Raw genomic sequence first — 26605 nt, 5'->3', positions numbered from 1 at the left:
GGGAATCTAGCCGAAAGTCAAACATGTTGCATAATTATAATATCATATATTGAGTATTATCATAACAAGCGTTTCGTTTACCCTTAGAACGAACCCGCACTCAGAAATAATATGCTAGCACCAAGTCTTGACCAAGGCAGTCTACCGAACTATCGATCTTCCTCGATAGAAGCACATAAGCTAGAACGCACCCGTGTTAGTAGCTACTATGTAAGCTTTATCATGATAATACTATAAAGGCATATATCAAATCTCTTGGTCCCCTTTATTGGCCGCTGCTGGCGCTCGTCGCTACCATCATGCTTACTCATCTACCCCGCGTCATGCCACCGGTGGGTATACGGCAAGTCCGTGGCGATATTGTGTCTCTCTGAACGGCAAGATCCTCTTTTTTGTTGCCTCTTCTTGCTTAGGCCGGTAGGGGCAGGCCGCGCTTGGGTACGTAGGGCGTGGTCCGTGGCACCATCCTGTTGGTAAAAACATACGTCAGTGACCATGCCTGAGCATACAACTTACCGCACGGCCTGTGATTTCGTGGCTGACTCATGTTAGACATGTGAATGGATACAGGGTGATAATTGCACAGCATTAAAAAAGATCACTCAATGCCATTTCTAGGTCATACTTTTGGCCGCAATGAGCAGCGCACGCCCTTACCATACCAAGGGATGAAATTTGATTTGGATATTTGAAAAGAAAGAAAGAAAGAAAGAAAGAAAGAGGGGAAATTCGACTAGAATGCCTAACGGCGGTTGCCGCCAATTAAGTGAGTTCCCCTCATGCGACTGACATCGCCCAATCATGGCTGCTTGACTACCATCGCGCGTCTTACTTGATGCAGTCGATGATGGGGCAGACGGAGACGCAGAGCGTGCAGCCGGTGCAGTCGGTGGTCACCCTCGGAAGGTGGGTGCGCCGATCAAACTCGATCGCCTGGTACCCGGAGTCGTTACAAACCATGTAGCACTTGCCGCAGTTGATGCACATGTCCTGAGGGGAGCGGGAGAGGGAGGTGAGCTGACTCGCGGTTATGGCATGTAGCGTGGCATTGCCAGGGAGCGAACCGACAGCTATACCGGCCTGGCGGTGCTAGAGGGCGAGTTAGCTAACCGTACCTTCATGTCGTCTGAGAGCGAGCGACACTGTCTAGCCTGGCAGCGCCGGCAACGTCGCATGAGCACTGGGTTCGATTGGACATGCGGATGGATACTGATGGTCGACGAATCATAACCGACCAAGAATGATCTACTTCATTTAACTGGCGGTCAACGAATCTGTTGTTCTTTCCGACGACTACCCTCCATCTATGTAGAACGTCCATTTTCCCGCCACCGCCCAGCTCTCAGCACTCACCTCGTCCACCAGTGCCACCTTGTGCTGCTGGTTGTCCAGGTCGTTGTAGGCGCCGATCATGGGCAGCGCCTTGCCGATCAGCTCTCCGATGGTGGGTATGGGCGCGGCGGGCTTCACTGCCGGCCGCTGCGGCTCCGCCTTCCCGTCCAGCAGGTCGGCCGAGCGGTGCTTCTCCGCCAGTACCCGGTCCCGCTCTGCGCGGTACGGACCGAAATTGGCCAGACCCTGCGGCGGTACATGATGTAGGTTACTCAGGCGGTTTAACTGATCGGCTCTGTGTTGGAAACGTTCGTGTTCTAAATAGGTGGTAGTGATACGCGGAGGGGACAGTAAGTGTTTCAATTTCTACTCAAAGTGCATCACTCCGTCAGCTGGTCTGTCTGCAATGTAGCCTCGTTACTGGTGCGCCCGGTCAAGGCAAATCATCCTCATAGCTCGTCTATCCTACACAAACTGTTAGGTAATTTAACCCTCGCATGTGTGCGGCGTTTTCCAGCTTCTAATGTGTAGGGGGGGGGGGGTCGGTTGGACCCCCCCTTGCCGTTTGGCCCCTGATCGAGCTAGAGCTTCGCGGAAAAAACGAGCGTGTTGCCCGTGACGAGAGGAAGCCGATGATACCCAATTTTAAGGTCCTAGGTCATTGGTTGACCTTCCAGGTCAGGTCAATGACCCAAAGTCGGGAAAATCGGGACCTATTAGAAAGTCGTAAAGTGCTAAGGCTGCTAAGGGGTTTTTCGGGGTGCTGATCACGAAAATCGTGTTAGTTTTGATCACAGATGATGTCTTTAAGCATTTAGACCAGGTCGGGTCAGGTCAGGTCAGGTCAATCAGTAGGCGTCGTGACGGGTATTCGTAGTACGTGTCAACCGCCTCTGACAGCTTCGTAACATGTTACGAAGGCACCAAAACTACTTCGTAAATGTTCAAATGGTTGCTAAATTCGAATTCAGCTCCAAAAACTAGCCTAGAAACATGTAAAACTCGAAAAAGTGAACCGAGGTCACCCGAGGTCACCAAAGGTCAATGACCTGACCTGACCTTCAGGTGACCTCGACACCCACCCTAATGCATGGGAGCAACATCAAATCACATGTTTGAACGTTTGAAACCACGAAAAGCTTGCAAACGCGCGGCCAATGCGAGCCGACGTACGCCGAATCGCGATTCCGGCCAAACATGGTCTCGGAAAAGAGGTCACAGGTCAAAGGTCATTTGGGTCAGGGTCATGAACTTTTCAGGGTAGGTGTCAAATTGATCAATGCGAGGGTACTGAAAGTTTCGTCGCGATCGGCCGCTTTTTACGCGAGTTATTCGCGAAACACCATGGGGGGGGGGTCCATCCGACCCCCCCCCCCCTACACATGCGAGGGTTAACTAGCAGACCGCTTCGTTGATATTGCCTGGGCTGATCAGCACTCTGTAGCAATAGAGTAGCGCTTCGTACCTTTCCGATAATCTCGCTGATGGCCGGCACCGGTTTTCCGAGCTGGTGTTTGGGCGTGGGCGCGCTCTGACCGTCCCAGTCGGCAGTACTCGGCAGCGTAGACAGGTAGAGCAGCGCCCGCAGGCCGGTGCAGAAGTCATCAATCAGAGTAAAGTCCTGGTTCTGCACTGCGCTGCACACCTGAAACAAGTCCGGAGGAGTCAAAAACCTGGCTGATTGACTGCCCGAAGCCTTCGCCATAGTCTCGCATTTGTAAATATAACGTGGGCCCTGAATGGCCAACATTTGAGCGGGAACGAATGAATGAGTACAGAACAGCTGAGGGAATGCGGCCGAGCAGGCAATTGATATGTGGGGCATGAAACGGCATGAGACAGGGGCGGTGTTCCACGTCTACCAACCTGCAGTGCCGACGCTCCGGCGTGCAGGAACTGCAGTCCGGCCTCTGCCGAGTCAATGCCTCCCGTGGCCAGGATGGGGAAGCCGGGCAGGGCGCGCGCGATGGCCGACACGGCCCGCAGCGCGATCGGCCGGATGGCGTTGCCGCTGACGCCGCCGTAGGTGGTCTTCAGGTCACTGCCGACGGCCGGCCACGCCACCGCATTCGACTTGAGCATCATCAGGCCGGAGACGGTGTTGGTAGCAGTGACGCCGTCCGCGTTACCTGTCGACACGCAGTCAGTCATCAATTCGAGTTCCAACGCATCGAGGTTATTTCCTAGTGGTCACAGACCACTGAACTCTAATATATACTGGAAGGACCATTGGTGGCTTGTTTTTGTCTATCGATTTCCGCCATGTTGTGTATACCAGAAATATAAATTGCATTACGGTAGCAGAGGTGCAGTTTAGTGAGAGGTACACTTCTCAAAAGTGCTGCTGCTTCATGCTTGCAGTTTGATTGCATCGATCAACTTTTCAAGACTTTGGTATACACAACATGGCCGAAATCGCTAGACATTCTGGCCCATATACGGCCAAGGCGAGTGCTTCCCCCTGTCACAGACGCATCTGTCTCCGCTCCTCAGTCCCTACAAACTGTACGAAATCGACTGAAGGTTCAGACATGCACGTTATACCGCTTCGGCATAGAATCTGCGAACGTGGCTCGTCACATTCAACCCAGGACATAACTTTTTCGTTGTAGAGTCTACGTTACAGCGCCGTACTCAATGCGATCGGTCCTACCTTCCTTGGCGGCCTTGGCAATGTCGACGATGTGCGTGACGTTTGGTGTCAGCTTGGCGAAGAAGGGGATCTTGACGGCGGCTCTCACCCACTTACAGATGTTACGCACCAGCTCGGGGTCCTGGCCGGAAGAATGCGATGTCAGAGGTGCTTTAGCGTCTGATTGAGGCGAGCAGGCTGTATAATAAAAAAATTCAAACACAAAAGACGCCTGGACGTAGATGCCGTAGCCCCTACCGGCCCTGGGTCTTCCTAACATGTCCCTGGTCGGCCAGACGTCTTCCCAACCGTCTCGACCATCGTGACTCGAGGCCGGGCCCCGCCCAGTATCCCCACCTGACCGCAGACCAGCCCCATGTTACATCTTGTCAGCTCACCTGACCGCAGGCGAGTCCCATGCCGCGCTCTCCCATGCCGTGCGGACAGGAAAGGTTGAGCTCTAGGGCGTCGGCACCGGCAGCCTCGGCCTTCTGCGCCAGCTCCGTCCAGTCCTCCTCGTTGTAGCTGCACATGATGCTGGCAATCAGGATCTGTCAGCAAAGGACTGTCGGTCAGACACTTCGCCCCTCTGGCTATCGGCAAGCTTACATCTTGTACTAAGCTAGCAAACGAGATCTCTGGAATTCGTTTACCGCTGTGGTTAAAACTGCAGAATAGTACCTCAGAGGCAAGTACTTTATGTATACTTGAGGTAGTAACAGTTCAGAGAGGTAATCTCGCATCAGCGCCTCACCTGTTCCTTGAAGTCCCGTTTCAGTTCGGTGATGCTGCGGCACCAGTACTCGCATGTTTTCTCGGAGATGAGCTCGATGTTGAGGAAGGAGCCCTGGCCGGGTCCGTAGGTGTGTCCAGAAGTGGTGCCGCGCACGATCCTAGGCGACACGTTGGTCACCAGATCCTGTCGAGCACACACGGTTTAACGAGCAGATATGGACGGTAACTGCCACAGTGCCGGCGCATCGGAACGTCTTCCCAAACCGCCCGAAACCTGCGTATCCCGTGATTGTACCGCGACTTTGAAGGAGTTAAACGAAGCACTGTGAAAAAAGAGAGCTTGAAGTACGCCGTCGTCAGTGGCCTTTCGGGCAGGAGTCCGTCGGAAAATCGGGTTCCCGCCGCGTACCTTGTTGAGTGAGAACGTCTTGGTGACGTTGAAGCCCCAGCCGGCCTCGAAGGAGCGGCGCAGCATGGGTGCCGAGGTGGTGGGTGGCGCCGAGGCCAGGCCGAACGGGTTCGGGAAGCGCAGGCCGCAGATGTCCACGCTCAGGTCGACGGCATCCACGGGCGTGTAGAACTTGGGCAGCCGCGGCTGGGCCGGGATCGGGATGCCGTGCAACGACTGCGAACGACGGGTATGACACACCGAATTTAACAGCTGAATCATCATGGGCGCATCACAGTTCGATTCTGGCTAGTAAGTGCATCGTCTGATTTGCGTTACATCTAGTTAGAATCAAATGTTCTCTTATCATCTTTCTTATCAATCTGATCCATCCGATACATTTTTGTTTTTTGCCTGCTTTATACATCATCCTTACACTTCATCCCTGCATTCCTACCCACCTGCAAGTACTGGTGGATGCTCCATGCGGCCGTTTTGCCGTCGTTGACCGACTCCACGGTGGTTTCGGCCACGCCCGCCAGGTCTCCGCCGGCAAACACACCCTCCTCGCTGGTGGCCATTGTGTCCGGGTTGACCTCGGGCAGGCCCCAGCGGTCGAGACGTACTGGTGCCATGGCTGCCTGAACTGCAGAGGGTATATGCAGGGGCAGGTCAGTTAGACCTCGGAGTCGGGCAAACCCTAATGGTCCAGACGCACCGGTGCCATGGCTGCCTGAACTGCAGGGTCGGTCACAGGGAACGGTCAGGCCTCAAAGACCGTGGGCAGGCCCCAAGGGGCCAGACGTACTGAGTAGCACAGTTTCCAAGTCAATAAAGTACCAGGATGTTCCGAAGTCCAAGGTCTCGTTAGTCGTTACACTTCCCTTCCCACCAGTTGATTGGTTACCTGATCACCTCCGGTGCTGCTTAAACTTACTGCCACTCTCACCTCTTCTCCGCTAACCTACCTCTTACCCGCTCACAATGACTCACCGCCGGGGTCGCTGAGGCCGCTGCCGAACGCCGAGATGACAAAGTCGGCTCGGATCCGGTTGGTCTGCTCGTTGTCGGTCACCCAGCGGCCCGAGTCGTCCTGTTCGGTGCGGCAGAACTCTACAGCAGTGATGCGGTTGTCACGCACGATCACCTTGCTGGGCTCCATGAACGGCACGAACTCACATTGTTCCTCGCGCGCCAGCTCCATCTGCAGTCACCGTCAGTGGTCCGATCAGTTTCAAAGTCAGATGACCGTCATTGGACCAGGTCAGGGGTCAGGTCTCTGACGGCGGTCAGGGCTAGGTCTGGTGCTGTGTTTGCACTTTGCAGCCCAGCCATTGACAGCCCTAGGTGGATTTTAAGGATTTTTGAAACAAAATAGTATCCATAAATGTAAATTGCCAAATCTGTTATTATTTGGAAATTGTTGTCTAGAAGCGTCTTGGTTCAAGGCCCGAATTCTAATTCCGCCGCATATAACATCATTCACAGCCGAATCGACCGCATATCTGCTGTTCGTGAATGAAACGGGGGGGGGGGGAATGCCGCCTGCAGACGTCATACCCACGCTCAGGAGACATTTCCCTTGCACCATACAGCGCTCGCTCCACACCCACCTCCTCGGGCACGGCCCTGATGTTGGTGAAGCCCTTGCGGAAGACGACGTAGACGCGCCGCGCGCCGCAGCGGAGCGCCGACGTGGCGCAGTCGAACGCCGTGTCTCCGGCGCCGAGCACAATCACGTTACCGGAGAGCTGCGGCAGCTGGGACTTGCAGCTGCACATTCCTGGGAACGGGGAATGTCCGGCTCAGGCGAGCTGCTTGAATTGTTGCATTTTGTCCTCACCGCACCGTACAGAGGCACGGGGCCCCGCATTCAGCCCCGTAACGAGCCGGTTCTGTCATCGATTGGCAAGTCAGCGATGTAGGTTAACACTTGAGCGATATTTCCAGGCCGGCTCGTCTATCGCTGAACCATCTGAGGTAGGGATTCTCTTATAAAATTCCTTGGATGTAAGCAAAAAGGAAGGCTTTGTACCTCGGCAGCTGCATCCACTCACATACCTGCTTTGCTGCCTGCTGCCACTTTCGGCAGAAAATCTTTGGAAGTGAAGAAACCCATGCTTTCCGTCAGATTTTCAAATATCGGGATCTTTTTGGGCTGCGGCAGACCTATACCCAGAAAGATGGCCTCGTATCCCTCCGCTTGAAGTCCCTGTAAAGACACCGTTCATCAGGATAGTTATGTAAGGCACTTATATGTTGAAGGCGACAAGGAATAACGAAAGCATCGATTTCTCTTGAACTCCAGTAAACAACTTTCTAGTTAAGCAATGATGGAGCTAAGGGACCCGGTAAGATGGAGCTAACTGATTCTCTAAATGACCCGTCTAGGAAATGCACAGCATTTAGCGGGACTGGCGTCTGGATGACCGGGCGCTGACCTTGACGGTGAGGTCGTTCTCGGCGAGCGCCTTGCCGGTCACCACCTTGACGCCCAGGTCCTTCATAAGCTCCACCTCAAAGTCGACCACGTCGTACGGCAGTCGGTACTGAGGAATCTCCGATGAACTGTGGCGAAAGAAACAGTTATTGGTGCTTTATTGTCTCAGAAATCCAACCGTAAAAATGGACAGAATGGAAAAGTCTGACTCTCATCGGCCCTCAAGATGAACTTTCATAGCATCTCTTACAATCCGAGAGAAGTGAGTGTACCTATCTGAGGCCGACTACATAGCAAATGCATTAATCCACATGGGACCGATTATAAGTCAGGCATGAAGACATAATTCCTGCGGCCGACTAGCGTATGAGAGGCATGATCACCTACCTGAGTCCGCCGATGTACTCGTTCTTCTCGAAGATGGTGACGTCCGTGTAGCCGAGCCGTCCGAGGAAGGTAGCGCAGCTGATAGAGGCGGGCCCGCAGCCGAGCAGGGCCACGCGCGCCGAGTAGCTGGGCGGACGCTGGTCGGCAGCGGTGGCCACCTCGGGAGGCAGCACCTGGCTCAGACGCATCTTCTTGAACACCTGAACTCGGCAGAAAACGGATGCATGTTAACGGACCCGCAAGCGGACTTCAGAACTCGACTACAGAATCGGGAGACTTTATCGGCGTAGAAATTACTTTGCATAAATAATTTATCACAGGATAGCTATAGCGTTCTCGATTTTTGGGTATTGCTGCCCACTGTGACTGGGACAAGTTCTGGACGGCTTCACATGTTAATCGGCTAGCGATTTTTTTCAACCGCTGCTTTACGTTGTTCGTTACAGAAGGTCACGCGGCTCCATCCATTCCAGCTACTGCATCATGTCCATATTTCGACGGGAGACACATCTGACACACACACACACTTAAAATATGGTACAGTGCGGATGCACTAACGGATGTAGTCCTCTTCCTTCCTGTGAGGAGCTGTACCGAGCCGCGTCCCTGCGTTCGAGGATGTCCTTGACACGATGCGGCGGGACAGGCGGCCGCTTCTCAGATTTTCAGATAACAACGGTCTGACCACTTCAATTGAAATGGCCGACTTACTAACATGAACCAAAGCCTTACAGCTCACGAGCACACGGACTCACATACCTACGAACGATTAACGTCGCAAGCTCACAACCACATTGAACTCGCAAACCCCCGATTTCACGAACTCGCATGCTCACGAACTTACAAACTCACAAACTCACTGCCTCACCTCCACGGCGAACTGCTGCAGGCCGCCGATGTTGATCGGCCCCTCCTCTGAGGCGTGAAGGTTGCAGCCGCCGACACACAGGTCCGACGTGGGGCACACCATGCCACATGTCAGGCCCAGCGGGTTGTCAGACAGGATCTGACGCGCCGAGCCGTAAAAGTTCTGCGGGGAGAGACAATGCAGGCAGTAGATTATAAGACTGGGACGAAGACAAAAAGAAAGAGACGGCGCAGCGGCCGTCTCTTGCGGTCCTACACATAAAGGAAGAATGTCTGCCGCATCCCCGATACTGAGAGTCATCAGTATCCCACCGTAACAGCCTGGGGTCCACTTCAGTGACCGGAGGGGCGGCTATAGGATGGCACCAATCACGGCCTGTTGTGCCAATTGGAGGCCGGCGGCGCAGGATCCGCCCGCTGAACCCAAACTGGCCCGGCAGTGGTACTCTTGAGCCGCCCTCGCGCGCTGCAACGCATTTCAAGGCCGTATGGCAAATGATCGTCGTCGCCTGGAGCGCCGCGAACACAGTCCATCTTTCAACGAGATATAACTTTGCAAGCCAAGAACTCAGCTCAAGGTCGTAGTCGAGGACCAGAGATCAAGTTGGACCTTTTGTCCAAGAGGCTGTGAGCCTAAAATACCATGAATACAAATGAAATAAAAACGATATTTATGCATGGTAGTAGTTTAACAACACAGGCAGCTGACCCACCTTGTTTGCAATGCTGGTGATGAACGCCTTGACATCCAGCTGGGTGGGGCACGACTTTTGGCAGGGCGCGTCGGCGCACTTCAGACACCGGCTGGCTTCTTTGAGCGCGGCCCGTTCGCTCAGCGTGGTGTGCTTGATGTCGTCGAAATTCTTTGTCAGGTCCGGTCCACAGGTCTTTGAAAAGGCGACACATAACCATAAATAGGCTGGTATATAAATAGGTTTAGTGCATATTATCAGACTTCCTTATTAGAGGTGGCAAAAGATGAAAATTTTGGGAACCAGACTCGAACCGGACCCGGCTGGACATTTCTGGAACCAGTCGGACCCGGTCTTAGTTGGAATCGGAACCAGTTGGACCCGTTCCCCAAAAGTCAATTAATACAAACTACTTGTAGGTATCATTAGTTGCATCATGTAAAACAGCCTATTTTCCACTGGGAATACTCATGAGCTACTGTGTGCAAAGAAACATTCACTTCATTCACTTTATATTTTGCAATAATGTGTAGTGTGCAAGATGTTATAGTTCATGGTAGGACCCGGTTGGACCCGTCAGAAAATTTCCAGGAACCGGTCTGGACCCATATGGGTCCAGACTGGTTCTTTGGACCGGGTCCTCGGGTCCACATTTTGCCACCTCTATTCCTTATTATGTAATAAATTAATAAGTGCGGGGTAAAGGATGGCCACTATAGGGAAGTTCATTAAACAATGTCGTTTTTGTGTGCATTGAAATGAAAGATGAAATGATAACTTAATGAATTATTACACAAAAACAGTGAGCATTTTTCATGAATTGTCAAATTTATTGTGAAATTTAATTGTGAAGACACACTGAAAGAAAAGTACACCCAAAATTGGAATAATTTTACGGTGCCTAAATCTCCAACCCTAAGTGATCATTCCACTCCCCAGTGTAAACTGCTTTAACATGGGCGATTAGCGACTATTTTTACCACCGGGTGTTATCAAATAACTCCCATGAGCTTAAAAATACACTTTCTCTGGAGTAAAAGTACGGTGCCTAAAACTCCAACCCTAGAGGAATAATTTTACACCCCGGTGTAGGGGAGTAAAACCGAATAAAGCATGCGATTTACGGGAGTAATACTGCACTCCAAGTGTAATAATATCAAATCAGATTTCACCCCCTGCTTCAGGGTGTAAAAACAGAAAACAGCATTTATACACCAGAGTAGAAAAAAGTTGAGAGAGTAAAAATAATTCACATTCTAATTCACGTTGAAACAAAAACTCAGAAAGATAATTCTATGACTGAAAAGTTTTAGAGTAAAATTACCCCGAGTTAAATATACACCACTATTTCAGTTTACCCTCTGGTGTATTTTTATGCCTACGCTGCAATGTAATGGTATATCGTCTGCTTATATATACTTTGCACCAAAGTTAATGGTGAAGTCAAACAGATGGCATGCAATGACCATTTCAGATAGTACATATCGTGTAACCATGGGATGTCAGATACGCTATGGTCAGGATACGCATTGTGAACGCGTTGTACGAGGGATCCGAAATTATGAAACCATAAAACAGTGATGTCTTCCAGTCGGTGCGATAAAACGTGATTGCTACCAATGTAATAGTAATTAAGAAAAATCATGTTTATCACATATTATGTATTGATCATAGTTCAATCACTCACAGTTCAATCACTCGCATCGATCTCGATGAGGTTGACTACGTTAAATCACAGACACATTAGTCACATACAGTAACAAACCACACAATCACCTTGGTCTATGTACAGGGTGGCGCACGTAAAACCCCCAATGTGAAACTTGAATAACTTCCATCATAGGTAGCCAAATTGAATGATACTAACCTGCGCCCCACTGGGGTCTTTTAATAACGCCGACCCCCCCCCCCCCCCTCCTAACTCCGAAACTACTAAGCCGATTGTCAAAATTCAAACGGCGTCTGATAGCCCAGGAACAACTGTCGAGCGGAACCTACTCTTATTGACCTCGAGGTCACCGATGACGTCACAGGTCAGGTCAAAGTAAAATTTATCGACGTTTTGGCTTGTTAACTATTTGGGCTCTGGCCGCCGTCTCAAAAGTCGGATCTGGCTCATTTTTGGTTTACACACTCATGAATACATGCCTAAGATACCCTGAGGGTACCAAACTTGTTGAATTTTTCAGGTCACGGCAAGGTCATCCTAGGTCACGGAAATATTATATTTAATTGGTCACGTGACGCATGTTTTATGGTCCATTTAGGCCAGATTGCGAAATCAGTGTCGTCTGTGTCATATCAGGCCATTTTCAGCTGAAAAAGCTGAGGTCAGGTCATTTTCAGGTCAAAAAGGTCAAATTTTCAAGTTGAAATTTTCAACAGAAAAGGTATCTATCAGATGCAGTTTGAGCTCAGAAACACGATGGTGCTATTTATTTTGGTGTACGATGTCAAAAACGTGCTAAAAATTGATTTGAAAATTTGATAATGACGGATATTTTTACTATAAAGCATATAACTTGGCTATTTTGTAGGATATCGGGCTAAAACGTCCTAGAGTAGGTCACTGGTAGGTGTTTTATCACAAATGTATAGGTTTTTCCGAAAAAGCAAAAACTGTCTTAAAAATTACCAATCTAAAATTTTTGATAGTTCATATGTATAATTTTCAAAATTATCGAAATTTTAAAAATCAGAGATAGCAGTTTGATAGTCCAATGTGTTTTGAGTCATTCTATGCAAAGAAATCGGATCTATCTTAAAAACTGAGCTCTTGAAAGCGATTGCCGTAGTTCAATGTTTTGCATCAAAACCGGACGGATATCACGTCACTCTGACGTCATTTGCGGCCGACCTATGGTAGCTAGAAAGTTTTTATTCGGACACAAGGTGTCAAATCGATGCAGGCAAAGGTCCTGAAAGTTTCGTGTTGACACGTCCAGCGGTTTTGAAGATATTGCAGAAAAACGAGAGGGGGGCTATAAATAGCCCCCCCCCCCTCCCAGTGGGGCGCGGGTTAACACAATGTAGTTAGATACACATTTGGGATTATATTCTTCCAAGCTTTATGCAAATACGTTCACGTTCAGCTCAGTGTTGCACCTCGACGTGCCTCCTACCGTTTTTCATCGCTTTATCGAGGCGCTCGCGGTACGCCAGCGCTGCTTTCTAGCGCATCTCGACGGTGATCTCTGCAAAGGCGGCTCGGAGCCGACCTTGGAACTCCGGAATGTTCGCCGGCCGCGTTACGTATACCTACGACTTCACAAACCACAACATGAAAAATTCACACGTGGTGAGGTTGGGCTTCGCCTAAAGTGCCCTGACCATCGCACTCGCCCGACCTCACCACGCGTGTGAATTTTTTCACGTGGGGGCTTGTGAAGTCGAAGGTATACGTAACGCGGCCGGCGAACCTTCCGGTGTTGAAAGGTCGGATCAGAGCCGCCTTTGCAAAGATCACCGTCGAAATGCGCAAGAAAGCAGCGTTTGCCAGGCCCATGTCACTCCACTTTTGATGACATCATAAGGGGGCCTCAGGACAATAATGGTGCGGTGCGCCACAATCGCTTCAAAGCTACTTGCCAACAGTTGCCATTTTTGAAAATATTATTTTGAAATAAAGTTCCAAGTAATAAAAATATTGTAATAAAATTGTTGAATAAATCGATACCATATCTAGAAACTTACTGAAAAATGATTTATTCATAGTAAAAATGGAAGCTCGATGCGTTTTTGCGTTGCTTTCCTGCAACTGCAGAGGATTTTTAAATCGTCTATATCTTCAAAACCGGCCATTTCTTAGCATATTGCTGCTCTTTTTTATCGCTAGAAAATTAGCTGAACTTTCCAATGACATCAACAATTGAGCGATATGTGTATAGTGTCACCAACAATCATCAAATGAAGTTAGTCATTTTTACGTTGTAAAGGAATGGAGTACCCCTTGCGAGCATCAGGGGTGACGTCACTCAGGATCTGTCTCTGATTGGTCGGCGGGGGAGTGACTGTACCTTCTATAGATGGCCTTGGCGTTTGCGTACCGCGAGCGCCTCGAGAAAGTGATGAAAACGATAGGGGTCACGTCGAGGTGAACAACTGAGCTGAACGTGAATGGATTTGTCTAAGACTTGGATGAATATCATTCCAATTGTGTATCTACGCTGTGTGAAAATAGTATCTAATTCGGTTAAGAATGATGGAAGTCATTAAAGCCTCAAATCGGGTGTTTTGCGTGCGCCACCCTGTACTTTGTACTCTTGGCCCTTGAACATGAAAAACTTTGAAACATGAAACGCACGCAGACTACGCAGTATACACTCTTCGTGTGTGGGTCAGTGATAAATCTGAGCTTCCGAGTTCCGGCATGACATTTAGGGTGGCGTACCGCAATTGCCAGTATACTCGCACGCGCATCTTGCACTCTACTCAGCCAGGGAGCACACTATTTTCTGCGATGCTTTACTTAGTGAAATATTGATGATAATTATAGTTCGTTTTTCTTAAGTTCGACCCTCACTGTAAACGTCTCTTTGAACACAGCACGAAAATTGCTGGCTGGATTACTGAGAAAACTGGTTGGCGCACATTGATTTCACAGGTGATCAACTGTAGGTATCAAAATTATTTATATCTGGCTCCTACTTCCCAGACTTGTAGCTCGTATTTGCCCATGTTTACAACCACACAAAGATCGACGACTTCTCAGGAATTATAACTTAACTAATTGATAAATCCTGCGGCGCTTAAAGGGACCCTCCCACCTTAACATTAGATTTGAGTTGAGATAGCCAAAATGGGGTCCCTGGCTCACAACTACCGGTTTCGGCACTCACAACATCGAGAAATGCCTGAAATCGGAAATATTGAATTTCAAAATTGCAGCATTTTGATTCAGAGGGGCTAATGCATAGGAATACCCCTCTGAATGTGTGACGTCAGCGCAGATATCTAACGATTTTTAAATGTTTGACTAAAACGTTTTGTAGCACGCGGTGGTATATGCTGCTTTGCGCGCAACAAGTGCCGCACTTTCAGCTGCCAAACTATTGCTTCCAAATAAAGTCGCTAGGAACAGGAACAGCGGAGATCCCAAAAAGTAAACAAAAGTAAAAGTCGAATATCTTGAAAACCGGTGAATATTTTTCGGTGAAATTTAGTAGATATTCGTTTTCGCTCTTTCTGAACCGAGCGACATCACTTTCATGCCAATTCATAATTTTTTTTTTGAAGGTGGGAAGGGAGGGTCCCCTTAACATAACGGTACATCATCAGTGTTCACAACCTATTTTGAAAATATTATTCATACCTCTAATTCAATGTGCGCTAACCAGTTTTCTAAGTAGTTCAGCTAGCAATTCTCGTGCTGTGTTCAAACAGATGTTTACAGTGAGGGTCGAACTTAAGAAAAACGAACTATAGGGCTTTCTTGTAGAGCACCTCGAATAGGTACATATATGCTTGCATGGTCCACGGAACGGAAGACAAAACATGGGGGCATGGGCTGCAAGGATTGTGGCAACTTCACCGACCTTTGACTTTGACAGCTTAAAGTGGCCCAGTGCTCCCTGAACGTTGAGGCGGGACGACTGAAGAAGTGAACACTCACGGAGCTCTGCTCGTTCTTGAGATCGCCCAGCGTCCGTAGGCGAGTAGCGCCACCAGTTCGTCACCTGTGAGGAGGGAAATAAAGTGGGTAACTAGCAGTGATAGATTTCCCGACAAAGCGGAGCCCGGAGGATAAAAATCTGTGTGGGGTTGCTTACTACCGTTGAAGCCTCAGCCCCTTGGGACCCGTCAGGAGCGCGGCTCGCTGCCCTCCCGTGGTGCAGCTGAGATATAAATTGACTGCATGTATTCACCGGTTCAGGATGCAATACGTAGATTTACTTTTACTGTTGAGTAAAGATACATCAGACATGTGTATACGGATAGAATCAAAATGGCAAATCAGGTAAAGTGTAATTATAATTTCGCATCTTTAAAGGGACACTCCCACCTTAACATTAGTTTTGAGTTGAGATAGCCAAATTGGTGGCCATGGCCTGCAAATACCGGTTTGGGCACTCACAACATCGACAAATGCTTTAAAGGGACCCTCACACCTTCAAAAAAGTTTATGAATGGGTATGAAAGTGATGTCGCTTGGTTCAGAAAGAGCAAAAACGAATATCTACCAAATTTCACCGAAAAATATTCACCGGTTTTCAAGATATTAGACTTTTACTTTTGTTTACTTTTTTGGGATCTCCGCTGTTTCTAGCGACTTTATTTTAGAAGTGCGGCGTTTGCGGCAGATGTTGCGCGCAAATAGCATATACCTTGCGCGTGCTACAAAACGTTTTAGTCAAACATTTAAAAATCGTTAGATATCTGCGCTGACGTCACACATTCAGAGGGGTATTCCTAAGCATTAGCCCCTCTGAATCAAAATGCTGCAATTTTGAAATTCAATATTTCCGATTTAAGGCATTTCTCGATGTTGTGAGTGCCGAAACCGGTAATTGTGAGCCAGGGACCCCATTTTGGCTATCTCAACTCAAATCTAATGTTAAGGTGGGAGGGTCCCTTTAATTCGGAGATATGGAATTTCAAACTTGCAGTTTTCGGATTCTAAGGGGCTAGTGCATTGGTATGCCCCCTTAGAATTTGTGACGTCAGCGGAGATCTAACGATTTTTAAATCTTTTACTAAAACGTTTGGTAGCACGCGGTGGTATATGCTGCTTTGCGCGCAACAAATGCCGCACTTTCAAATAAAGTCGCTAGGAACAGCGGAGATCCCAAAAAGTAAACAAAAGTAAAAGTCTAATATCTTGAAAACCGGTGAATATTTTTCGATGAAATTTGGTAGATATTCGTTTTCGCTCTTTCTGAACCGAGCGACATCACTTTCGTGCCAATTCATTAACTTTTTTGAAGGTGGGAGGGTCCCTTTAAGTCATGAATGAATATAGTGTGCTAATTTCGCCGGGATCAGAGAGAGGCCAAAATGCCAACGCTTGTAGCTGGTCTGTGAAGACTAAGAGGGACATATATAAAGTAACCAATGACCCCGCAACCACCGTTCCCCCCACGCTACTCACACACTTGCTGGATGTTCTTGACGACTCTTTCCTTTAACTCATTTGGCTCCTCACTAGTCCCCATAATCAGGGGTCAGGTCGTGCCACGACTGAAATGGAAGGAAAACAAATATTGTTAGACGTGCTAGACGCATGTTAGCATGTTGGACGTCTGATATAGTAGGTAATACCCCTATAGCCTTTTAGGCACAATGCAGTCAATGATGGAATAATAATAAATACCAGAAAAAAATGTTCCCGCTTGAATCGATAAGAAGTATGACTGTTAATGAAAATATTGAAAACCTTAAAACACCTTACCTAGTCAGGGACTTAGCCAAGGGGGGGGGGGGGGTCACAGGGACCATGGTCCCCCTGATGGCCAAACATAAAATGAAATAAAGTAAAAAAAATCAGCTGCACCACACACCCCGAAAATAGTGGGCGAAATCCGAAGTTTTCCTTTTTTGGAGGGGGTATAGGTACGACACCAGGCCGCGACCTGTGGCCCAACCTGAGCAAAATCCTGACTACGTGCCTGTACCTAGTCTTGCATAATTTTTATTAACCCGCGCGGGGCTGGGGTCTCCAGCCGAACGCGCGGGGCTGGGGGGGGGGGTAAATTTTACCCCCCCTGTTATCTCCCGAACTAATGGTCCGATTTGGAAAATTCAAACGGCAATCGAAAGATCTCATCACGAACAACTAAAAACATGTACTTAATTTTAAGTTTGAGGTCAAGGTCAAGGTCAGGTCAAGGGTACAAATTGCAAGTTCCTACAGTATCGGCCTTGCACCGTAGTTGCCGAAGAATGGAGTCATGGACTGAGACTGATCGCCCAAAACGTGTTCTTAGGCTACCAAGACAATATTCGTTGCATAAAATATCATTCAGAGGTCAAGGTCAAGGTCAGGTCAGGTCAGGTCAGGTCACCAAAAACAAAATATAGAAAAGGGCATGTGCGACACATGTTTTATGGGTCATTTTACTCATAGAATTCAATAGGCACACTCAATAAGTGATATGGACCACCTCTGGATGAATTTCAGGCCGAGGTCAGGTCAAGGTCAGGTCAAGTGAGGTCAAATTTTGAAGTTGGTTGTTAAGGCCTAAAAAGGTGTCTATCTGATGCAGTTTTTCACGGCGAATCGAATGGTGCTATTTTTGTTTCCGTACGAGGTCTAGAACTTCCAAAAAAGTCATTTTTCAAAAATTTTGTGTGTCGTGACGTCATACAATTTTGAATAACTCCCACATTTTTGAACCGATTCTTCTAAAACTTGGTATGTAGGTGCACATAGACCACTTCTCTTACATATATTCAGGTTTTTTCGATACACTCAAAATTTTGGATTTTATAGTTATTTTCCCAAAAAAGTCAGTTTTTTGAAAAAATTTGGGCCAAAATCCAAAATTTTCAAAAAACCGAGATAGCCATTTGATAGACAAAGTAGAATTACGTATATCCTTTTTTGTTACGTCTCGATATCTTTAAAAATGAAGATGTTAGCGGCGTTTGAACTTTTGCCGTTTTTGAGGCGAAAATGGCGAACATGACGTCACTAAAACGTCAATTTCTCAAAAATTTTCCGACGAATTTCGCTCAAATTTTCAGGGAACGTGTAAAATTGATGTAAGAAAAGGTACTGAAAGTTTGGCGGCGCTGCGCGCCGCCGTTTTTGAGATATTGCAAATATTCGCGAGGGGGGGTAAAATTTACCCCCCCCCAGCCCCGCGCGGGTTAACCCGCGCCCCGTAGGAGGGGGATGGGGGTGGGGGCGAAACGGCCCCTCCCTGTCTTTTTCCGTGAATATCTCCTAAACGACTGCAGATATCGTCATCAAACTTTCAGAACCCCTCCGAACATCAATTTTACACATTGTGATCATTTTTTCAAAGGCTACGATAGGTTGGCCACAAATGACGTCAGAATGACGTCATTTTCTGTCATTTTCGACAAAAAAAAAACAAAAAAAATCGCGGGAAGAGCTGTCAGGCCTACAGCTTTGAAGATACAGAAAAATGTTTAATGCATAGAAGGTATAGAATTACCAGGGCTATCAATCTGTCATCTCAGATTTTCGTAACTTTTGGTTTTTGACCCCCAAAATCCAAAAAGTTATTTTTGGATATAATAACAAAAAATCCCAAAAAATTTCCGGATTGAAAAAAACGGAATTTGTATGATAGTCCCTACTATCTTCCATCCACACACCAAATTTGAGATCGATACCTCTTTTTTGGCCAAGTTGTAGAGAGAAAACTTCAAAATTGATGAGGTCATATTTTCAAACTCAATTTTTAGTAATTCTAGATCACGTAGCTCAATACAAAGACCACCATTAGACTCCCCGTGACGAGTTGCATCGAATCATTACTCATTTTATGCAAAATATCAACTTTGAAACTTGACCTAATTTGACCTGACCTTGACCTGACCTTTCCCAGAACATAACCTAAAATGGCCCCAAAGGTTGCCTAATCCACACAATCACATTTGTCATGTAAAATGGACCATGAAACATGTATCAAACGACACTTTCATATCGTCGCCCTCAGTGACCTGACCTCTATGACCTGACCTAGTATCAGTGACCTCTAATAGCAAAATGTGTTCGACAGACAATTATCCATCCATGATTTTTAATAACATGCCTTTTACTCTATTTTACAATACATTTCTTGGAATGCCTGTAAGTGGTAAAAATGCGACCTTTGACCTGACCTGTGACGTCATCGGTTGGACCGAGGTCAATGAAATTAAGTCACAAGGTACTTCCTTGGTGGGGCTTTCGAACACCGTTTGAATTTTGAAAATCGGCCGGTGACTTTCCGAGATCTTAGGGGGGGGGGGGGCTACGGGTGGCAGGGTTCGCTGATAGCCCTACGGGGCGCGGGTTAATGATTGACAATTGTGATGCAGCTTCAAATCGGTCATGGTCTTCACGCAGACTGAATGGGATCTTGCATATGTGCGCATCATAACCAATGCGGCAACATCCTTCACCTTGCCTATACCTAGCCAAAAGATACATTTAAAGCCTTACCTTTGTTGTTCACTGCTTGCCGCAGTTTTGGTCGTCTAGCAGACACTGCATGCTTCGCCGCACCGGAGGCCTCGCTTCACGATATATGCAGTATGCACGGTGTATAGGGAACTGCCGCGCTTCATCCACGCCACCCCACGCTTCACAGTTCACCATGCAAATGGCGATTCAAAATGGCGGTTAAAATGGCCACGTGGAACACTGTTGTAAAATAACGCTCCAAGCTGTAAAAATATATCCTTGAAGAGTGCAATAACCATGTAGCATAAAACCACACCTAACAATCCATCGCTCATCAAGCCCACGGTGTAAATTTACTCCATTTAGGTTTTGCGGTAATCAGCTGAGCCACGCTAGTGTAAATTTATGCTACCAACTAGCCATTTATTATCCGCATGAGATTCAAACTACCCTTGGGTAATAATTTTACTACCAAAAGGCTGAGGTGTAAAAACATAAGAACATGAAATTACACCATAGTTGCAAGAAAAGCCTAAAGTACTGTATAAATTACACCTAAGTTGAGTAAAAATGCACCTAGTCATCTTTTTACTCTGAATTTTCGGTTAAAGGTGGTACAATTAGTCTAGAAAGTGGTGTAAAGTGGTTACAAATATCACCCAAAAATACCACCAAGGTGTACTTTTCTTTCAGTGCACGGTATAACGGTAAGCAAGGTGTTGCTTATACACACAGCACACATGGTTCACTTTTCCTACGGACGAGTAGCTAAAGTAGATCTGCTTACATTTGTCCTATGGTTTATATAGCCTTGCATTTGTCCGAATAACATTGTTAAGTGCTCGAGCGAGAAACATACTGAACAAAATTAGATAAGTAAAAGAAATTGACCTTTTCCTCGACATTAAAAATGCAAAAAGCCGAATAATGTATTTTAAAATGCATTACTGGCTTTTGCATTTTTAATGTCGAGATCTAATTATATTTGTCCGAATAACTATGATTTCCGTATAGACGTGACGATTGACCTGTTGACAGATACCTGTTACACACGTTCCGGTCTCGGCCCAAAGCCCCGGCCGTTCTTAGAACCAGCCGAATTTCTCTCCAACACATGCCAAGCTAAGCATGCATCCGTGGAAAGTTCAGGGTCAGAGCAGAGTATCTGGATGACTGCAATAAAATCTTGCATAGCATTACTCACCCCGCATTTCTTGTCGGCGTTGCGTTTCCAATGTTTCTTGTTCTTCTTGGTCTGTGCAGACGGTACGATGCTCGCATACGGTTTTATCTGCGGGTTCAGCGTCAGGATGGCCTGCAAATGGAATAGCACTGATCATTGGTCTATTCACGTCTTCCTATAGCATGTGGGAAATATAATGCTACTGTATTTACTAGGAAACATTACTACGGGATTGTTCTATTCACTTTACCCCCCCCCCCATTTTCATGCGGCACCATCTTAGTGGCAGTATCATCCTCACTATGATCAGCGGACAGGTTTTCCTGTCCTCTAGTTAGTACCCACAGAGCCTTGACATCGCCCTTCGGACAGCGGAAACCGGCAATATGTGTCCTGCCTTTAGAACAGTGGAGGCAGTGTCGAACGGCAGGCAGCATGGGACAGCTCGGACCCCGGGCAGTGTTTACGCCGCTATAGTCTCCGGAGACGCCCGGATATAGCCGAGCACCACACCGCCGAACGCAGGGGGTGTGTCTGGATACGGTCGTTCCTGGTATCCCAGAGTCAGCGACAGCTCGATGGCTGAATAAACAAACCTAGGCGACCTGTCTTATCTGACACAAGTGGAGCATAGGGTAAACGGAACAGAAACGTGATTCCTCTAATATGGTGGATGTTTCTGAATACAATAGGTTCACTCGGTATCACATTTGGGTGCCTGATGACCGAGGCAGATGCTTGCACAGGAACTTTATCTACAAGTATGCCTAGGCTAGACGTGAGTTAATGATCGTAGCTTATAATTATTTTATGCGGTGATGCGACCTGCAGACGCATAGGTATTCTAAATATTTATGAATGCCTTATAAGAAAACGAGAAAAAGCCGAATATGTTGTGAATAATGATTGCCATAACTTGTACGGTGTTCATCGATGGCGAACCCGTTGGTTTATTGCTTCGTCTCCGATGACATTCGGGCTCCAGTCCGGGCACTAACTCCGAGAAAAGTCTACCGGTTCTGGTGGTCCTCGCTGAATCCTCATTTACCAAAAGCAACCAGTGCCTTTTTGGGAACATGAACCACGCGGTGAGACAAGACGGCTGTATAATGCGGTCGTTACGAATCGGAAACTGATCCCTGCAATTTGACTCTAGCGCGTTGTGTCGCCTCGCATACAGGCCGACGCAATAAAAACCGGAGGACGGAGACGCGGATAAAATATAACTTACATCATCCCGTGATCCGTCAAAGGAATGATCTTTTACGGACGTAACAAATCAATAAAACAAACTTAACGATTTAGAGAAATTATTGAACGTTTCCGACTCCATCTCCGGGCAAAAAGTGCCGCCTTGCCTTCAGCTCCACATCACTGGTGTTTGTAGAAACATCCTGAGTCCTGACCTGTACCGCAGTTGTTACGCTGACTAAAGCGATTGCTGGCCGCCGCGTTACATAATGATACGAGTGCGACTGCGGACGGTCCGGCTCCGCACAGCCGGTCAGTGTCGGAACATAACATTGGACGAGGGGCCGGATCCGGGATGTGGACTGCACAGTCGCTCACCAGCCTGTATTCACAGCGTGTGCGTATGGAAACCAGAGGACCGCCCGGCTGGCGGTCATCAGTAGGTATAACCAGTGGTTGGAGGAACCAAATAAACAGTTCCGACGGGGTAGTCGCTAGCGCGGCTTGGTGACTTTTCTTTAGTGGCTGGTCACTTGGGATTGCCGAGCTTCAGGGTCGCGCTTGACTGCCTTACCAGTCCATAACCCTTATCTATCCTATCATCCAACGGTCCGAAAGGGGTTTTATCAGTACGAAAGAGTCAATTTCAGCAAAACCAAATCAAAACAAATATGACATGACCTAGGGTCATTCGGGTCATGGCCCTGGCATGCTGCTGCGAGTGATCTGGATCGTTGACACTTGACATTATCTGACAGTCTCGGCTGTGACCTTATCAGCAGACTAACACAGTCGTTAGTATCTGGATCCGGAGGGCGGCCCGGTGTGCCTGCATGTGCGCTCGAGTGAGCGAGTGACCACGAGCACGACGCTCACTGGCGGCTGGCCGCAATTGTGGACTGTGGTCGCCAAGAGGCGTCTGATTTCAGATTAAAAAAAAAAAACAAACTATAGAGTTATCAAAGGGACTCACAAGTCACAAAACACAATATATGCTTAGGTACTTTTGATATTTTGTAGCTACCTTGTACCCGCAGGATGCGTCTCCCCGCCTCAGATTTTAATGCCGACATCAAAGGTTTTATAATGAACAAATGGCAGCATTCGTGGAATAGCACGAATGATAACAAATTGAAGCATATGAAACCACTCGTTGGGACACTGGAAATCATGCTACCAGAAAAAGAGAAAAGACGAGGTAATACTGAGCAGGTTACGTATTGGTCACACGTACGCCACGCACCGATACCTGTTATGCGGGGCAAGGCGGCCGCTCTGCTCGCGGTGCGACCTTCCATTAACTATCCGTCACGTTCTCATTGACTGCCGCGATCTTGACGACTACCGAGCTCGTATATTCGGATCCAGAACCGTATCTTTACGGGGTCTTATAGGTGACGACTCGACTCTGATCCCTAATGTTTTTGAATTTCTCAACTACGTTCGTTTTTCGGTCATCTTCTCGACGAACTCATAGGGCTGGTAGTCCGCAGTTTTATCTCATTGTTTCCGCAACCTTTTATCTTCTACATGTTTACGATATGATTGATGTGTCGACATCCTCAATAACAGCGATGTAAACCAGTCGTTATGGGCGCCATATAACCTCCCGAGTTGAGGCGCCCCTAAACCCCAACACACACGATATTTTGTTGAGAAATGGTACAAAGTGGGACGTGGTTCCTTCACGCTAAACTAACAGCAATGTCAAATGTGATAATATGTCCCCGAAGACGTGAGAGCCCGAGGGACGAGGCCGGCGCCGCAGTACGCAGTATAACGGACACTGTGCCCCCGCCCCCCTCCCCCCATGTCCTGTCAGGCCCCCGGGAGCCGGACGGCCCAAGGTCCTCGGGACTCGGACCGCCGACACACGTCGTCCAGACCACGGTATGTCGAACTAAGGGACGACGGTGAAAACAGGGCGCCTGGGGCGATTTGATCAAGGTTCGTTAAATTTACACGTGACGTTTGGCATATAGAAGGCCCATAGAGAGGGAGAAGTTCCAAATGTCACGTGACTAATATGCCCTCCGGCGCCCTGTCTTCACCGGCGTCCGAACTAAGGGCAGTCCTCACCTCAATATCGGGCGGGTCCACGCTCAGACACGAGGTCATGGTCTCCGCTGGACGGCTCGGCGGCTCGACTGATCAGCTATAAAACTCCGTCTCTGGTGGCGCGGCTACGCCTATAAGATAGAAAAAACACGTTACAAGAATAACTCAGCATCGATTGGAAGTTTCCACGGAGGCTAAGTGTCATGCTTCGACACATGCGAATGCCACACAGATGAAGTTTGGATATGACTCCCGCAATGGATCTTAACATTTGGTGAAGTGAAGGCACCTGCCGCTCGTAATTCTGCTTTACGGTTGGTCTGTAATTGTAATAGACGTTGGTGGACTTAGGAATTGTGTTTTGCTTCCATCGGCTGCGAGTGTGAGACGGTAACCGAAATAACTAAACGGACAGTTTTCACCCATTGGACCGCTTTATCCCTTTCCGGGGCGCGTTAATCCAAACAAGACGGCATCCACTGAACAAAATGATTCGCATTGCAAGGCTTCCTATACAGTCTAAGACTTGTGCTGCATCGCCAGGCGTGGCCAGACGGACGGACCTCGGTGGGGCAGCTGCTCGTTCGGGCCAGTGAAGTGGTCCCGGGGTGGCCCCGCCACCCACGCCACCAGAACGCACATTTGTTATTCTAGCGACAATAAGTCAAACACAAATAATCACACATTGCAGACGTTTACACGATAACAGCATCGAAACAAATAATGTAATTTACCTCACAGCTGCCCGGCGCTATTCCGTGCGGTCTTCAGCGAGCGCACGCGGTCAGAGTCTCGCACTCGCACCACACTGCGCAGATCGCTCGGCTCACTCTCCGACCTCTGTGCCGCAGTTCACACGTCCCTCTCTCCACCGGCGGCGGCGGAGGCACTGTCCAGCGCCGCAGGCCCTCCGACTGGAGCGGCGGGAGGGCGGAACGGCAAACACTCGGGTCGGGCCGAGCAGGCAGGGACGTGGCGCCCTCTGAGCCCTCGTTGGCCTCAGCAGCACGGCTCGGCGACTGTGAGTATGATGTATGAGATGAGATACGCAGGCGCAGGGGCCAGGACGAAGTAGTGTTTAACTGGTCATGCACGTGGTGAAATGGAGTTTCGGGTACTTGCTTAACCCGCGAGTTGCTGGGGGGGGGGGCGTTAAACGCCCCCACTTTTTTCGCCGGGCCATAGCATAAAAACGGCGCGCCGCAGGCGCGCCAAATTTTGGGTACCTGTAGGGAATTAATTGAAGTTTATTGTGACAAAGTTTCAAAAAAATCGGTCGGAAAATTTTTGAGATATCGAGGTTTTAGTGACGTCATGATTTCTGAGTTTTCGACCAAAAACGGCATATGTTCAAAAAATCATATAAAATCACAGAATAGACATACAGACATGCCGTAAACGCCATTAGACTGCCAATACCATGATCAATCAAATGGCTATCTTTGATTATTGATTATCGTTCCGCATTTTCCATAATCTTGAACTGAATCTTGGCAATTTTTCGTGACTACTTCACGACCATGATACATGAATTTCTTAAATTGAACTTTTTGAGCCAAACACGTACACATATGATAAAATGAATGTCACCATCGTGTTCTACGCCCCAAATTACCTATAAAACATCTGCCACAGGCTCCGAATATCAGTTTTGATTTTCGGGGATATGTGCCTACCCGGTTGACCTGACCTTGACCCTGACCTATGCTTGACTGACCCCTACATGGAGCTGACACTCTTGTAGGCCTTATAAGATGGATTGTGCACCGTTTTCACAGAGTTTATGGCGAGAGGCGCCCATTGCGAAGTCCTGAAGTCCGTGCTACTGAAAGCCCGATTTCAGGTGTTTGACCTGACCTTGACCCGACCTGTGACCTCAAAATTCAACTTTAAAGTACTCATCTGAAGCGTCTCTTCGCGCTCTTTCGTTTGCCGCCTCGTGCGTTTCGCTGCGCCTATTGGTTCTCGAGTTATCGGCTGGGGGCGTTTAACGCCCCCCCCCTCCCCCCCAGCAAACGGTGGGTGGCGAAATACCCCAGCAACTGCCGGGTTAAGATCCTGACGGCAGCTGGTCCACATGATATTCCTCGACACGGACCAAGACGATACCTGCTCAGACCCGAAAGCAACCAGCCTTTCTATTTCTAAAGCAGTATACGTAAACAAGCTTTTATTTCTCGACATGCATTACGATTAACATTTTGGTGATTATTGTTCCAGATTTTCCGTGACACAGTCAGTAGCGGCGGAATACCTTTAATTAAGGGGGGGGGGGGGTGGACTGCCGACTTTTGGTCCCATTCTTTCCATGCAACGCCCATAGGGCTAATGTTAAAATGCCAAAATCAAAGGGGGGCACGGTGCCCCGTTGCCCTCCCCGTTCCGCCGCCTATGGACACAGTGCAGCACACTCAATAATGACAGCTTGTCTGTCATCTTTCCCAAAAGTCATTGCCAGGCCCAAAGCGATCCGCACCTATATCCCGGCAGGTGGTGGGCCTACCAGCCACCTTCCGCGCGGGGGGGGCATTTTTGTGCCCCCCCCCCCCGTATCTCCGAAACTACTGGACGGATCCGGAAAATTCAAACGGCGTTCGATAGCCCTGTCAAATTTGTTGAAGGAAA

General features: G+C 48.2%; 1 protein-coding gene and 1 long non-coding RNA gene across 3 annotated transcripts; both read right to left on the bottom strand.

Annotated features, from left to right (window-relative positions):
* Positions 1–31: 31 nt before the first annotated feature.
* On the bottom strand, positions 32–24965 carry LOC122379804 (dihydropyrimidine dehydrogenase [NADP(+)]-like). Of its 2 annotated transcripts, none has more exons than XM_043362307.1 (20): positions 24720–24965; positions 24002–24111; positions 20753–20863; positions 9495–9668; positions 8783–8944; positions 7915–8114; positions 7529–7655; positions 7149–7299; positions 6701–6870; positions 6081–6291; positions 5549–5733; positions 5109–5324; positions 4719–4883; positions 4363–4515; positions 3986–4106; positions 3199–3461; positions 2798–2977; positions 1354–1578; positions 833–990; positions 32–467 (listed from the first exon to the last, which is right to left on the bottom strand). In XM_043362307.1, exons 2-20 carry the CDS (start codon positions 24038–24040, stop codon positions 410–412), a joined length of 3069 nt encoding a protein of 1022 aa, XP_043218242.1. In that variant the 5' UTR covers positions 24041–24111; positions 24720–24965; the 3' UTR covers positions 32–409. The 2 variants fall into 2 exon arrangements, with proteins under 2 accessions (XP_043218242.1, XP_043218241.1); XM_043362306.1 differs by having other exon boundaries at positions 24715–24896.
* Positions 14724–19819, bottom strand: LOC122379808. The gene is made up of 3 exons (XR_006256230.1): positions 19588–19819; positions 16561–16649; positions 14724–15148 (listed from the first exon to the last, which is right to left on the bottom strand). It is a non-coding gene; the product is annotated as an uncharacterized LOC122379808 (long non-coding RNA).
* Positions 24966–26605: the final 1640 nt, after the last annotated feature.

The sequence above is a fragment of the Amphibalanus amphitrite genome, unplaced genomic scaffold, assembly GCF_019059575.1.
Source record: "Amphibalanus amphitrite isolate SeventyFive unplaced genomic scaffold, NRLGWU_Aamphi_draft 000084F_arrow, whole genome shotgun sequence".
NCBI lineage: Eukaryota > Metazoa > Arthropoda > Thecostraca > Balanomorpha > Balanidae > Amphibalanus > Amphibalanus amphitrite.
This window is presented reverse-complemented; position numbering and strand designations above follow the sequence as displayed.